At 41.9% G+C, this 14,399-nt stretch overlaps 1 protein-coding gene across 1 annotated transcript in view; it reads right to left on the bottom strand.

Annotated features, from left to right (window-relative positions):
* The window catches only part of magi2a (membrane associated guanylate kinase, WW and PDZ domain containing 2a), a 961,431-nt gene that overhangs the window by 126,350 nt on the left and 820,682 nt on the right, over window positions 1–14,399 (bottom strand). The window contains exon 13 of the mRNA XM_041202174.1: window positions 1,716–1,747. Within this exon, the coding sequence (XP_041058108.1) occupies window positions 1,716–1,747 (32 nt within the window). The remainder of the gene's footprint in view (window positions 1–1,715; window positions 1,748–14,399) is intronic.

Here is a 14,399-nt window from a genome sequence, read left to right as displayed (position 1 = left end):
AATCCTACCACGGCAGCCAGTGGAATTTAAATTCAATTAATAATTCTAAATATAAAGCTAGTCTCAGTAATGGTGACCATGACAACAATTGTCAATTGTCATAAATCCCATCATTACTATCCTTTAGGGAAGGAAATCTGCTGTCCTTTCCCACTCTGGCCTACCTGTGACACCAGACCCACAGCAATGTGGTTGACTCTTACGTGCCCTCTGAAATGGCCTAGCAAGCTGCTCAGTATTTTTTTATTCATTCACGGGATGTGGGCTTTGCTGGCTGGGCTGGCATTTATTGCACATTCCTAGTTGCCCTTGAGAAGCTGATGGTAAGCTGCCTTCTTGAACCACTGCAGTCCATGTGGTGTAGGTACACCCACAGTGCTATTAGGAAGGGAGTTCAAGGGATGGGCAACAAATTCTGGCTTTGCCAGTGATGCCCACCTTCCAAGAATAAAGAAAAAAAAATCCTCGGCTCTAATAATGGAGGAATACAAGGAAGTAATGCTGAACCTTTGTGAAACACTGCTTTGATCTCAGCTGGAATACTCTGTTCATTTCTGGGTAGCACACTTTAGGAAGGATCTCAAGGCCTTGGAAGGGGCTGCAGAACAGATTTAATTGAATAGTACCAGGTTGACTTCAGTTATGTCATTAGAGAAGTTATGTATAGAGAAGCTGGAGTTGTTCTCCTTACAGCAGCAGAGATTAAGGGGAGATTTGATAAAGGTGTTCAAAATCAAGAATACCCTCTTTTACTAATCAACCTGTTCTTCATTTCCAGCATTTACCATATATTTCTACCTTTCTTTCATAATTACATTTTATTTTACTTTGTATACTTATGTGCATCAAACAAAATTACTAATGTTACTGAGGTAGAAATAATGCAACACACCTTTCTGCCTCCCATGTAATTTTGACAATCACTTTGCATCCTTAACTGTACACTCAGTATTGTGAAATTGTGGCAATGGCATAATTTTCAGATTTGAATGGGCTGCAGGCAGACTCTTGGCACCAGCAAGCACTACACAATTGGATCTAAAAGCTATTTGAAACAATCATTAATTTCTTTATCATTAGTAAATAGGAAATAGGCCCCTTGAGCCTGCTCTGCTATTCAACTAGATGACTTATCATTAAAAAAATTGGTAAATATTTTAATAAGGGTATTTAGGATGGAGTCAAATCTTCAGAAAACGCTTCAAACATATTTTTCCTGAATGAATTGCATTTGAAGCTGATGCTACATGAGCTCTTTATAGACAGTGAAACTAAAGCACTAGGTCCCATGTCATTCTATAAATAAAATGCACCAGTAAGAGCAACTTTTCTGTGCACATATGGGGTAGAATTTTACAACAGCAGGATTTTATGTTCCCGCTGTCATCAATGGGATTTATTATGGCCTGCCACATTTTGTGGCCCTGTCCCCGCCGAAACAGGGCAGTAAAATTCTGCCCCATGGTGTCCATGGAAAATTAGCAAATACATAACACAGGATCTGCACTGTTAAGATTTCGTAAAATTCATTGCATGAATGAGAACAAGGTTTATTGTAATTAGAATTACTGAACATTCAAAAGAACACATTATTTTCTTTCTGGAAAAGTACATTCTAAAGAATACTAGCAACTTTCTCCTTTATTCAACAATTAAAACTTGATCGATTTAAAAGCAGCATCAGTACATTTGTTGGAACCAAAGGCAGCACTTACTTGTTTTGAACTCTTCCAGGGCGAGAAAAAGCCTGTAAAAGATCAAAGAAGATAAAAGAAACACTCTGAGATTGAAGCGGCTTAATATAATGAATGCAGCTTTGTTTAGATTCTAATGCTAAGGTTCTCAGCTGATAGCAAAAATTTTGCTGCTAGACAGAGCTAAGTGTTACAAATAACTGCAATAAAAATGTATATGATCAACCTAGAATTTCTTTGAGTCCTGCACCATTAGAATCATTTTGCATTGCAAAAGTCCCAGAAAATGATGGCATATTAGAGTTATGCTGACATTGTGCTAAATTTCCTAAAATTTTTGGGCTGCTCCACCAATAGTCTTGCTTAAACCTCAAAGATTTGTTAATCATAGCCCCATCCCCAGTCAAAGCAACTGTGATCACCTAAACAGTTGAACAACTGAAGAAACAAATAGATAATTCACTAAGCTAGAGTACTGCCCAGGTAGCGAAGGTGAAAATAACTCCAGTGTTATTTTTATTTCTGTTCATTCATTAATAATGTCCTCAGCATATTCATCAACTTAATTAATCCTGAAGCACATGCTCGCATCTGTCTCATACATTTCTTGGGAAAATGGCCCAATTCACTCACTGGTGTTATGATATCACTTTAAGGGAATATGCAAAAGGACAAGTAGCCAAAATGTAGAGCAGCATGTAACCAGCAGCTAGTAGCGTGTATGTAGTGTGCAGTGGGAATTGCAGCTGTGCTGTCCTCGTGAGTAGTAGCTGCTGAATTGATAAAGTAGATCTATCTGCTGAGCCATCTTGTACTGAATATTCAAATAAACCGAGCCTATGTCTCGTTTACCAGTTGTGTGAGAGACTGGTAAGTTTATATAAAGCAACCATAGAAATGCAACATGATGGCAGCGATGTGAATTTGAAGATCTCAGGATGAGCCACAGACAAGGTCTGGCACAACACAGAGGCTGAATGGACATCGAAACCCTGGGAGGAAGAGTCCCTCTACAGACAGTGCTTTGTAGAACATTGAATACCTGATATGTGGACTAACTGTATTATGGTTAATGGAAGCAGCAAGTCGGTTCAGAGTTGTGCTGTGCAGTAGGTTTTGAACTGGGCAGGAAAAGCTGCAGGTCCTTTGCAACATCCTCCGGTGCCATTCCCACACAAAAGACAAAAGCAATCGAAACAGAAGAAACCTGAACTTCAGCTGCAGAACAAAAGGGAAGAGAAAAAACCCAGCAGCTGCACTAGTGAATCTCTCCATTGAGTAGAGAGGTTACGAATCCCCTACACATCAGGAAGATGACCACCAAATTCCGCAGCATGAGTTTGAAGGCAATAGATGTACTATCCAAATTTAGGCTTTTCAGACAAAGGCTTTTTAGATTTATCCATCACAGAACTGGATAAACAAGTGGTGAAAATAAAGATAGCCATTGGAAATGAGGGGCTGCATAGAGTTGACGCTTCAGGCCTGTGTGAGGAGGATCAGAAGAAGCCTGTTAAGCTATGGGACATGCTAGAGGATCAGCTTTATGTAAAAGTGAACTTCAGAATTCATTGTTTGGAGCTGATGTCCCAGAGACAGCAGCCACAAGAATCAGTTGATCAGTTCATCAGCAGGTGCCGTGATAAGAACAAGAACTGTGTTATTTTTGGAAGCTGCGCTGTCCGAATGGATTGTGGAGCTGGTTATAGCTTTGATGCTGATCGATGCCTTCCAAAAAGGCCTTTTGGAGAAAAAGAGAGGTCACAATGTTGACAAACTGCTAAAAGATGGCAGAAAACATGAAGCCATCATGGCTGGACAACAACACCTGCAAGCATTAGGTGCAGCTACCAGTATTGGCAAAGTAGCCAGGACACAGGAAGAAAGAAAGCCACGTGCAATGTGCAGTTTATTGCACTCACCACGAAGCTGTCCTGCATTCCAAGATCTTTGGAAGATATGCGGTGCCAAAAGACATTGGGCTCATCTATGTAGGAAATCTGGTTCTGGAAGTGCAACCAAAGATTACAGTAAGATACAACCAAACAAAAAGCATGTGCAGCATACTGGCAGCAACAACCGGAAGTGCACCAGAGACCCACTTAAGCTCAAGTCCATATACAAGGTTAGCAGCAAAACAGACCAGGGTGAAGATTCAGAGTGGAAAAATCTTCAACTGGAAAGCAAACAGGCTTTCCACAATGTGAATGTGTCACAATGTGTAGATGGATCAAACAGTTAAAGGCTTTTTCTACTATCAGCATCATGTGCTCAAAGAAAAACAGCAAACACATGCTCACAGCCAAAGTCGACACAGGAGCGAGTGCAAAAATCTTACCAATCAGATTCTTGAAGGATATGTATCTGGTTCGTTGGAAGTCAATGTTACAACCTACGATGGCCAAACTAACGGGGTTTAATAGGTCACCCGCTTATGCAAAGGGAGGTGGTGGCAGAGTGTGTAGTGGCATTGTCACTGGACTAGTAATCCAGGGATCCAGGGTAATGCACTGGGGACCCAGGTTCAAATCCCACCATGGCAGATGATGGAATTTTAATTCAATAAGATTCTGGAATTAAAAGTCTAATGACCATGAAACCGTTGTTGATTGTTGTAAAAACCTATCTGGTTCACTACTTCCCTTTATGGAAGGAAATCTGCTGTCCCTACATTTGGCTCCATGCCCAGAACCTATACCACATGGAAGAAGGCAGCTTGCCACCACATTCTCAAGAATAATTAGGAATCGGCAATAAATGCTGGCCTAGCCAGCGATGCCCTCATCCCATGAATGAATAAAAAAAAAGGTACATTCACATTTAAATGCAGCTATGACAAGTCTGCCTGGAAACCACAAGTATTTACCAATAGCAGGATTGTCGGCCTGTATGGAACTCAATATTGTGATCATGCACGTGATCACCAATACACCTAGTGCAGCAGAAGAGACCAAGAATAAAATGTATTGAGTCAATTCATGACATACAGCAGATATACCCAGACAGATTCAAAGCTATCGGAAGCTTCAGAGGTAATGCTACACTACACCTCAAAGAAAGTGCAATTTCATCGATCGACCCTCCGGGAAAGTGCAGTGTGCACAAGCAGGAGAAGCTTAAGAATGAATTTGATAACAAGGAGCGTAACAGCATTATTCATCGTGTGCACCAGCGCACCGACGGTACAGTTCTATCACATGTGTTCTGAAAAATGATGACATGATCCAAATCCGCTCGGACCCAAGATGTCTCAATCTTGCTCTAAAGAAGTGCTCATTCAAGAGTTCAACATTCGAATAGTTGAATCCCAAATTCACAGAAGCAAAGTTCTTCTCCAAGTTGGATGCCAAACATAGATATTGGTCGGTTCATTTGGCAGAGGGATCTCAAGAAATCACTATATTCAGAACACCATTAGGAAGATAAAAGCAAAATACTGTGGATGCTGAAAATCAGAAACAAAAACAGAAAATGCTGGAAAAGTTCAGTAGGTGTAACAGCATCTGTGAGGAGAAAAAGAACAGTTAATGTTTCGAGTCCATATGACTCTTCTTCAGAACTAAAGAGAAGTAAAGATGTGATAAAATTTATATTGTTTAAGGGGTTTGGAGTAGGTGAAGCTGGATAGAAGGCCAGTGATAACTGGAGGCAAAGGAGAGATTGCCAGAGATGTCATGGACAAAAGGATAAAGGGGTGTTAATGATAGTGGTATTGGCTAGAGGAGGTGCTGATGGTGGCATTAAGGTCAGAAAGTAGAATGTGATAATAGCATGACAAGGGTAAGCACACTGGAAAGAACAACATGAGCAAGTGAGGGTGGCAGGGGGAGAGATTGAAAATAAGATACAAGGTGGGGATAAAACAATGAATAAAAAGGAAAATAAATAAAAATAAAAATAAGTGGATAAAAAATAAAAATGAATACTGAGAAAGGGGATAAAAAAGGGGATGAGCATGGAGGAGAGGGTTCATGGTCTGAAGTTGTTGAACTCAATGTTAAGTCCAGAAGGCTGTAAAGTGCCTAATCAGAAGATGAGGTGCTGGTCTGATCAACGTAAACACAGAATGCTGCTGCATTTATCTCCTAGAGTGAAGATCTTACACTTTTCCAGTAAAACAATCTGGGTCTTGCTTTAATCTTTAACAGCCCCATCACCCCGGCCTATTGTCAGGCAGATTTCAGAACAGATCACATGACTTCCTTCATTTTACCTTAAATTAAAGACAGAGTCCTAAAACATAACAATCTTATAAGCCTTATAATTGTAACAAAACGTGGAAATTGCAGAGGTACTGGCCATAACCTTCCACTCCCCCTCAGGTACAGGTGAGGTGCCAGAGAACTGGAAAATTGCAAATGTTACATCCTTGTTCAAAAACGGGCGTAAGGATAAACTCAGCAACTACAGGCCAGTCAGTTTAACCTCAGCGGTGGGTAAGCTGTTAGAAACAATAATCTGGGACAAAATTAACAGTCACTGGATAAATGTGGATAAAAGACAGCCAGCATGGATTTGTTAAGGGCGAATCATGCTTAGTTAACTTGATTGAATATTTCTTCTTTATAGATGCTGACAGACCCACTTTGTATTTCTAGTACAGGTACCGGGTCCCTTGTCTGGCGCCCCAAAATCCAGAATGATCCAAAAACCGGGTCCCGCTCTGGAAACTACAATCCCCATCAGGCATTGCTGTCTGTTACATTAGGGTTGCGATGCACTGATCCACTGCATTTTGGGTCCGGCCTTATTTGCTCCATGTCAGGATTAACAGCAGGGAAGCTGGCCTGGTCCATCCCTCATCCATTCCCTGGGGTAGGGAAATTGACCCAGGTTTAAATTTTAATTAATTATTATCTTATTTCCTCCACTTCCCCCAACACGGACCCAAAATCTGGAAAATCCAAAAGTCAGCACATGTCCAGTCTTGGGCTTCCCAAATATAGGGAATTTTTGTTATATAATTTAGATTTTGACAGTGTCTTTGACAGAATACTACATAAAAGACGGGTCCTCAAAGTTGGAAGTCAAGGGATTAAGGAAGGAAATGCCTCTGAAACGTTTAAAAATTTCCTGAAACAAAGCAAGGGTATTATATATAGGACTGAATGCATGTGGAATTAGAAATAGACAAACAGGGGAATACTGTTAATACTGTTCGCCATGTACAGAAATTGAAGTGGAGATGGTAACAAAGGTGCGAAGCTTTCTGGTGATACCAAGCTGTCAAGAGAAATCATTTAATGTGGAAAAATGCACATTGATGAGAGTGGCAAGGGGAATGTTAATGGAAGTGGAAGAGCTCTCATCAGAAAATTAGTCAAATCTGAAAACTATAATTAAAAAGAATTCAATGTACTGTATGCTTCAAAACTGAGGCTGCAGCATTTTAATTCAAAGTTGACACACCAACAGCTGCGGAGAGTGAATATTTTTAATGCTGCAGTAATAGAATGTCTTTGGAAGCTGATTGAACATAAAGGCTGAATAGGAAAATAGATATTCTGCTGAACTAATGAGGAAATGTAATTATGGGGAATGACGTGCAATTATCCTTACAAAGCTGTCAAGACTTATTAGAATTTTTAACAGCCATATAAATGAAAGCAATTTTAAATTCTCCAGAGGCAAAATTATTTAAAATTCTCTATATATGCATATGTAGATATATATTTAGATGCAGTTGATCTATTTTTGTGCAAAAGCTGTGATTGTTATGGAAATCTTGTCACATAAGTCACTTAAGGAAAGCAACAAACTACTGGCAGCACTGCTTTTATCTGAGAAAAATAACTGACAATAATTTGATGGAATAAGTTACCATGAACTGCCAGCTGAAACAGAATTTAGAATAATTAATTGTTGAACCACCTGCAAACATGCCACTCTCAGTCATCCTGTGTGTCATGGAAAACTATCCCCTTCCGTACTCTAACAATTGTGTCGGATCTGAGTTCAAGTGTGTGTGTTTGGATTCCATCTTTGACCATTCATCGACTTGAACTTATACAAAATTTCTAACTCACCACACCTGTGCTTGCTGACCTACCTTGGCTTAGTTCACCAATAAAGTTCTCATCCTTGTGGCCAAGCCCTTCATGGCCTCACCCCTCCGTATCTCTGTAACCCTCAGCATTCCTCTAATTCTGACCTCCTGTGCATTTTCAACTTCCTTTGCCCACACATTGGCATCCATGCCTTTAGCTGTTAAGGCTCTAATCCATCTGCTTCTCTGCCTTTCACTTCTTTAATATGGTTCTCAAAGCCTACCCCTTCAAGCAAGTTTTTGGTCACTTGTCCTAAGATCTCCTTCTTTGGCAAGTGTCAATTTTTGTTTATTACATACCTGTGAAACTCCTTGGGGAGATTTGGTATATTAAAGGAGCCATATGAATGCAAGTTGTTCTTGTATGTTTCCCAAACCTTAATCTAATTATCAATTTGCACAATTCGAATTTGCGATAGTTCCTAACCAGGTGAATTAGCATAGGTGAGTCTGTTCTATATGGCTTACCTGGACTAAAGAACTTGGGTAAATATGCTACTATAATAAAAGCAATAAGCTGCAGATCCTAGAAATCCAAAACAAAAGTAAAAATCTGCAGATGCTGCCAGACCTGCTGAGTTTTTCCAGGTATTTTTATTTTTGTTTTAAATATGCTACTACTTGGACTTGTGCTTTATCAGTACAATTACTTGGATCTGGCAAATGTTTTGTCAGGTCAAATTTTCAAAGGCATCAGTGCTAAGAGTGTGGCTTAGAGGTATCACACCTTTAAAGCATCAAAAATCCACATAACAAAAAGTGACATGGGAAATAACAGCTGCATATAGTGACATTGTTATTCCTGGAAAGAATGAAGATGATTGGGTAATTGCCCTATTAATCAAGCCTGGAAACTGCATTGCTGTAATTAAATGATGGGGATTGATTTTATGCATATAATGTATATATAAATATCCTTTACTCACTGCATTTTGCTGGAGAAGTCACATCACTCTGCTTTTATTGAGAAATGTTGCTGTAGTTTCAGTCATGAGATCTATTTACTGCAGTTCAGATACTCTTTCCAAATAGACGCTACAGAATGTTTGCTGTAGGGCGCTGTTTAAGCAGACTCCATTTGCTGAGAAAATAACTTTCAAACTGACTTTGTTTGCAGTAAAATAGACTGTTTGCTGTGAATCCTGCTGGAAGTCCTGTCCTGCCCTCAACTCATAGGCTGACACTCTGGAAATTAAAAGCTTTATATTTACTCTTTTTATCTTGCTCTCCTCAGTATTGCTAGACGGATCCTATCACTGTCCTGCCAGACAACAGGATTCTCCCAGTGAGTAAAATCACAAGGTCACCACTACCAATTCTGTTAAATCCAATTTTCACTTTTCCAACTGCTTCTGAGCCACAGGACCCTGTTCCCCTGAGGTTTCTAAAGCACAGAAACCTAGGGCAACATTTTCCCCCCTGCGGGAGCAGGCATGGCTGGGCAGGTTCCTGATCAGCATCCCCAGTTGGGGGCGTGCCGCCATTTTATGTGGGCGGGCCAATTAAGGCCTGCCCAGCGTGACATTCGTTCAGAAGCGCTGTGCGCTCCCTGTGCAGATGGGTGGGGGGGGCGGGGGGGGTGAATTCCCTGAACCGGGAGTGTGCTCTTTCGCGCATGCGTGCGAAAGAGCACACAGATCTCCCTGAGGCAAAGTGCTGCCTCAGGGAGATCGGCTCAAATGTGAAAAGCAGTTTAAAAAATAGAAAGAATTTTACCGACATGTCCCCTCATGTGACACTGTCACATGAGTTGGGACATGTCCATAACTTTTATTTTAAAATATTCTGAAATTTTAAAATCCCTCATGAAACCTCATCCCACCTGTGGATGAGGTTTCATGTTTTTTCAGAAGCTTGCCTGGGCTCCCGGCCTGCCTGCCAATCTTAAGGTTGGACGGACAGGTCCATTAATTGGCTTAATTAGTTTTTCAAAGGCCTTAAGTTGCTGAACTGAAAATCTAAATGACATATCATTTTACGCGTTGGCGGGCAGGCTCCGCCCCCCGACCGGAAGGTGCAGCCCCCAGTGTTCAAAAAAACTAAAATCCCTCACTGCATTCCTATTTTTTTATTAGTTCATGGGATGTGGGTGCGGCTGCCAGGCCAGTATTTATTACCCATCCCTAGTTACCCTAGTTCAGAGGGCACTTAAGAGTCAACCACATTGCTGTAGGCCAGACCAGGTAAGGATGGCAGATTTCCTTCCCTAAAGGGCATTAGTGAACCAGATGGGCTTTTACAACAATCAACAATGGTTTCATTTAATTCCAGACTTCTAACTTGGTTGAAGAGGTGGATTTTAAGGAGAAAAAGTAGAGGTAGAGTGGACCCGGGAGGGTGTTTCAGAATGTGGGATCACATCGGCATCGGTGGCAGGATGGAATTTTTTAACATCAGAGTGGCGTCTGCAGAGGGATCAAACATCCCACCGATTAACTTAGCACAATCCACGATAAATCAGACCACAAAAATAAGCAAAGTAGATGAGTTTTTTAAATGCTACTTTTATCCTAAACTGTTAAGACTTTGTGCAGGGAACCCTCACAGTCAAAGTAGTTCAGTTGGATAATAGTCAGACTCTTAATACCAGGGACATTTTGAATTCTGCACAAGATAATAAATTTCTTAAGTATTTTATTCAAAAAACATTTTTATTGCTTTTTAACAAAAATATTACAATCAATTCTCCATAAACTGAGTTCATTGGAAGTTGGGAATCTCAGTTACTGAAATTTCCTGATTATATTTCTTCATTCACTGAATCATCAGAAGCATATTTCAAAGAGGGATTTGGTAAATGATAGGTAATTTGGATACAAGAACTTGCAATCGGTTAAGGGCTGTTTAGTATTGAAAGACTGTGTCAAGCCAACTTTGTTTTAATGCAGCAGTTGACATTCTGACACTGCATTTGTGCTCCCCTAGTGTTCTGGCACAAATAAACACTGGGCAGAATTTTATGTTTCCTCAGCTGGTGGGTTCATGGGTCGGTGGGGGGGGGATGAACACAACATTTCTCGGATGGGCTTCCTGCTGGGTTCCAGCCGCCCTGGCCTCTCTGCAATTTTATGCTGAGACAGGCGAGGACTAGGCCAGCTTGCCCACCCGTGCTCCAATTAGGGCCCTTAAGTGGCCAATTATTTAACACTTAAGGGCTGTTTCCCACCCAGCCTCAATTTTCAGGTGCAGGGTCAGGCCTCGGGTGGGAAGGGGACTGCAGTTCCATCAGCAGCCCCCTTTTAACATCAGGCGCCACACAATCCCCCCACCCCAATTAGATCTAGTCACCTCAGGTCCTCCCTCCCCACCCCCAGCCTCTCCACTGACTCCAAACCCCCTCTGTCCATGCCCCCAGGCCTCATGCAGCCTCTCTGCCCTAAGACCCCCAAAATGTACCTGCTCCTGGACACCTGGGACTTAGGCTCTGGGGACTAGTTGAATGAGTACTTCACATCCGTCTTCACCCAAAAGAGTGAGGATGAAAGTATCAAACTCAGGAAGAGAGACTGCTAGGTTCGTGAGCAAATTGATATAGGGAGTGACAAGGTATTGGAGGTGTTGGCAGACTTAAAAGTGGACAAATCTCCAGGTCCGGATGATTTATGTCTCGGACTGCTGAGGGAGGCAAGGGAGGAGATCGCAGGGGCACTGACCCAAATTTTTAATTCCTCTCTGGCCACGGGGGAGGTGCCAGAGGACTGGAGAACAGCTAATGAGGTTCCGCTATTTAAGAAGGGTTGTAGAGATAAGCCAGGGAACTACAGACCAGTGAGTCTCATGTCAGTGGTAGGGAAACTATTGGAGAAAATTCTGAAGGAGAGAATCTATCTCCATTTGGAGAGGCAAGGTTTGATCAGGGATAGTCAGCATGGCTTTGTCAGAGGGAGGTCATGCCTAACAAATTTGATTGAATTTTTTGAGGAGGTGACCAGATGTGTAGAAGAGGGTAGTGCAGTTGATGTAGTTTATATGGATTTCAGTAAAGCCTTTGACAAGGTCCCACATGGGAGACTTATAAAGAAGGCAAAGGCACATGGGATACAGGGTAATTTGATCAGGTGGATTCAAAACTGGCTTAGTTGTAGGAGGCAGAGGGTGATGACAGAAGGATGCTTTAGTGACTGGAAGCCAGTGTCCAGTGGCATACCACAGGGATCTGTGCTGGGTTCCCTATTATTCATCATTTATATAAATGACATAGATGACTATGTGTGGGGTAGGATTAGTAAGTTTGCGGATGACATAAAGATTGGCCAGGTGGTTGACAGTTGAGTGTCTTGGGCTACAGGAAGATATAGATAGGACAAATGGGCAGATAAGTGGCAGTTGGAATTTAACCCTGAAAAATGTGAGGTGATACACTTTGGAAGGAGTAATTTGACAAAGAAGTATTCAATGAACAGCATGACACTAGGAAGTTCTGAGGAACAAAGGGAGCTAGGTGTGTGTGTCCAAAGATCTCTGAAGGCGGAATTGCATGTTAGTGGAGTGGTGAAAAAGGCATATGAGACACTTGCCTTTAACAATTAAGGCATAGATTACAAAAGTAGGGAGATCATGTTGGAATTGTATACAGCCTTGGTGAGGCCACAGCTGGAGTACTGTGTGCAGTTTTGGTCACCACATTATAGGAAGGATGTGATTGCACTGGAGGGGGTACAGAGGAGATTCACCAGGATGTTGCCTGGGATGAAACATTTAAGTTATGAAGAGAGGTTGGATAGACTTGGGTTGTTTTTGTTGGAGCAGAGAAGACTGAGGTGTGACCTGATCGAGGTATGCAAGATTATGAGAGGCATGGACAGGGTGGATAGGGAACAGCTGTTCCCCTTAGTTGAAGGGTCAGTCATGAGGGGACATAAGTTCAAGTTGAGGGGCAGGAGGTTTAGGGGGAGTGTGAGGAAAAACTTTTTTACCCAGAGGGTGGTGATGGTCTGGAATGTGCTGCCTCGGAGGGTGGTGGAGGCGGTTTGCCTCATATCCTTTAAAAAGTACCTGGCACGTCATAACATTCAAGTCTATGGGCCAAGTGCTGGTAAATGGGATTAGGTGGTAGGTCAGGTGTTTGTCACGTGTTGGTGCAGACTCATCGGGCAGAAGGGCTTCTTCTGCACTGTGTGATTCTGTGATTCTGTGACTGCTTGCAGTCCCAGTCTTATCCACTGCAGCTTCTGGCACTACAGAGACTAGAGAGCTACTGGCCAACCTGATTGGCCATCAGCTCTCTGAGGTAGAACTGTCTCCCGAGTGAGGGGCAGAATTCCTGCCTTCAGCCAATTAATGCTCGTTGGAGCGTTAAATGGCTGTGGGGCAGGCAATTTCAGCAGGGATTCCCTACCGACTCTTCAGCCGATGGGAAGGGAAACCCCTTGGGTGAGCTAAAGTTTACAGATGGCAGAGGATCAAAAGCCAGCTAGGGATGTATTGGCATGATCAAGTTTGGACGTATTATTGTACCTCATAAACATACCATGTTTCTGGCATTGCACGTTCTAAAGAAAAACAGAAAAAGAACTTGCAATTATGCAGTGCCTTTCACAGTCTACTTTTGAAATGTACTCACTGTTAAAATCTAGAAAACACAAGTCAATTTGCAAAAAACAAAGTCTCATAAACAGCAAAGAGATTATTTTTAGTTTTGATGGTGTTGTTTAAGGAAAGAATGTTTGCCAGGGCACAAGGAGAATTCCCTTGTTCTTCTTTGAATAGTGCAGTGGGATCTTTTATATCCACTTAAGAGCATAGATGGTGTCTTGATTTAATATTTCATCTGAAACAGTGCAGCATTCCCTCAATACTGCACTGATGTGCCAACATAGATTATGTCCTTGTCTCCAACTTGGTGTGGGTCTTGACCCTCTCAGTTAGAAGCAAAAATGCTACCACTGGGCTCAGACTTGGGCCTATATTATGATACTGCAAAGTTACAACGGACAGGTATGTAACAAACTTTAACTTGTACTCTAGTACCTATAATAAGGGGAATCGTTTAATTTGAACTGTACATTAAAGTTTTGTCATCTGTATGCAAAAATTCTTAATTTTCCTGATTAACTCCCTGAATATTCATGAGAGAAAATAACTTCCAGTATATTCATGAGATAAAACCTTTCATAAGCCATTATCACATTCACAGCTAGGGGCGCTGACAACATTCCAGCAATAGCAGTGAAGAACTGTGCTTAAGAACTAGCCATGCCCCTAATGAAACTGTTCCAGCGCAGCTACAACACTGGCATCTACCAGGCAATGTGGAAGATTGCCCAGGTATGTCCAGTCCACAAAAAGCATGACCATTCCAACTGAGCCAATTACCGCTCTATCAGTCTACTCTCGATCAACGGCAAAATGATGGAAGGCATCATTGACAGTGCTAACAAGCAGTGCTTATACAGCAATAACCTGCTCACTGACACTCAGTTTGGGTCCTGCCATGGCCACTCAGCTTCTGACCTCACTACTGCCTTGGTCTAAACATAGACAAAAGAGCTGAGGTGATATGGAAGTGACTTGACATCAAGGCCACATTTGACTGCGTGTGGCATCAGAGGGCCCTAGCAAATCTGAAGTCAGCGGGAATCAGGGGAAAACCCTCCACTGGTTGGAGTCGTACTTAGCACAAAGGAAGATGGTTGTGGTTGTTGGAGGTCAATCATCTC

Source organism: Carcharodon carcharias, chromosome 13, assembly GCF_017639515.1.
Source record: "Carcharodon carcharias isolate sCarCar2 chromosome 13, sCarCar2.pri, whole genome shotgun sequence".
Lineage (NCBI taxonomy): Eukaryota > Metazoa > Chordata > Chondrichthyes > Lamniformes > Lamnidae > Carcharodon > Carcharodon carcharias.
The sequence above is the reverse complement of the archived record's forward strand: the minus strand, read 5'-3'. Positions and strand labels throughout refer to the sequence as shown.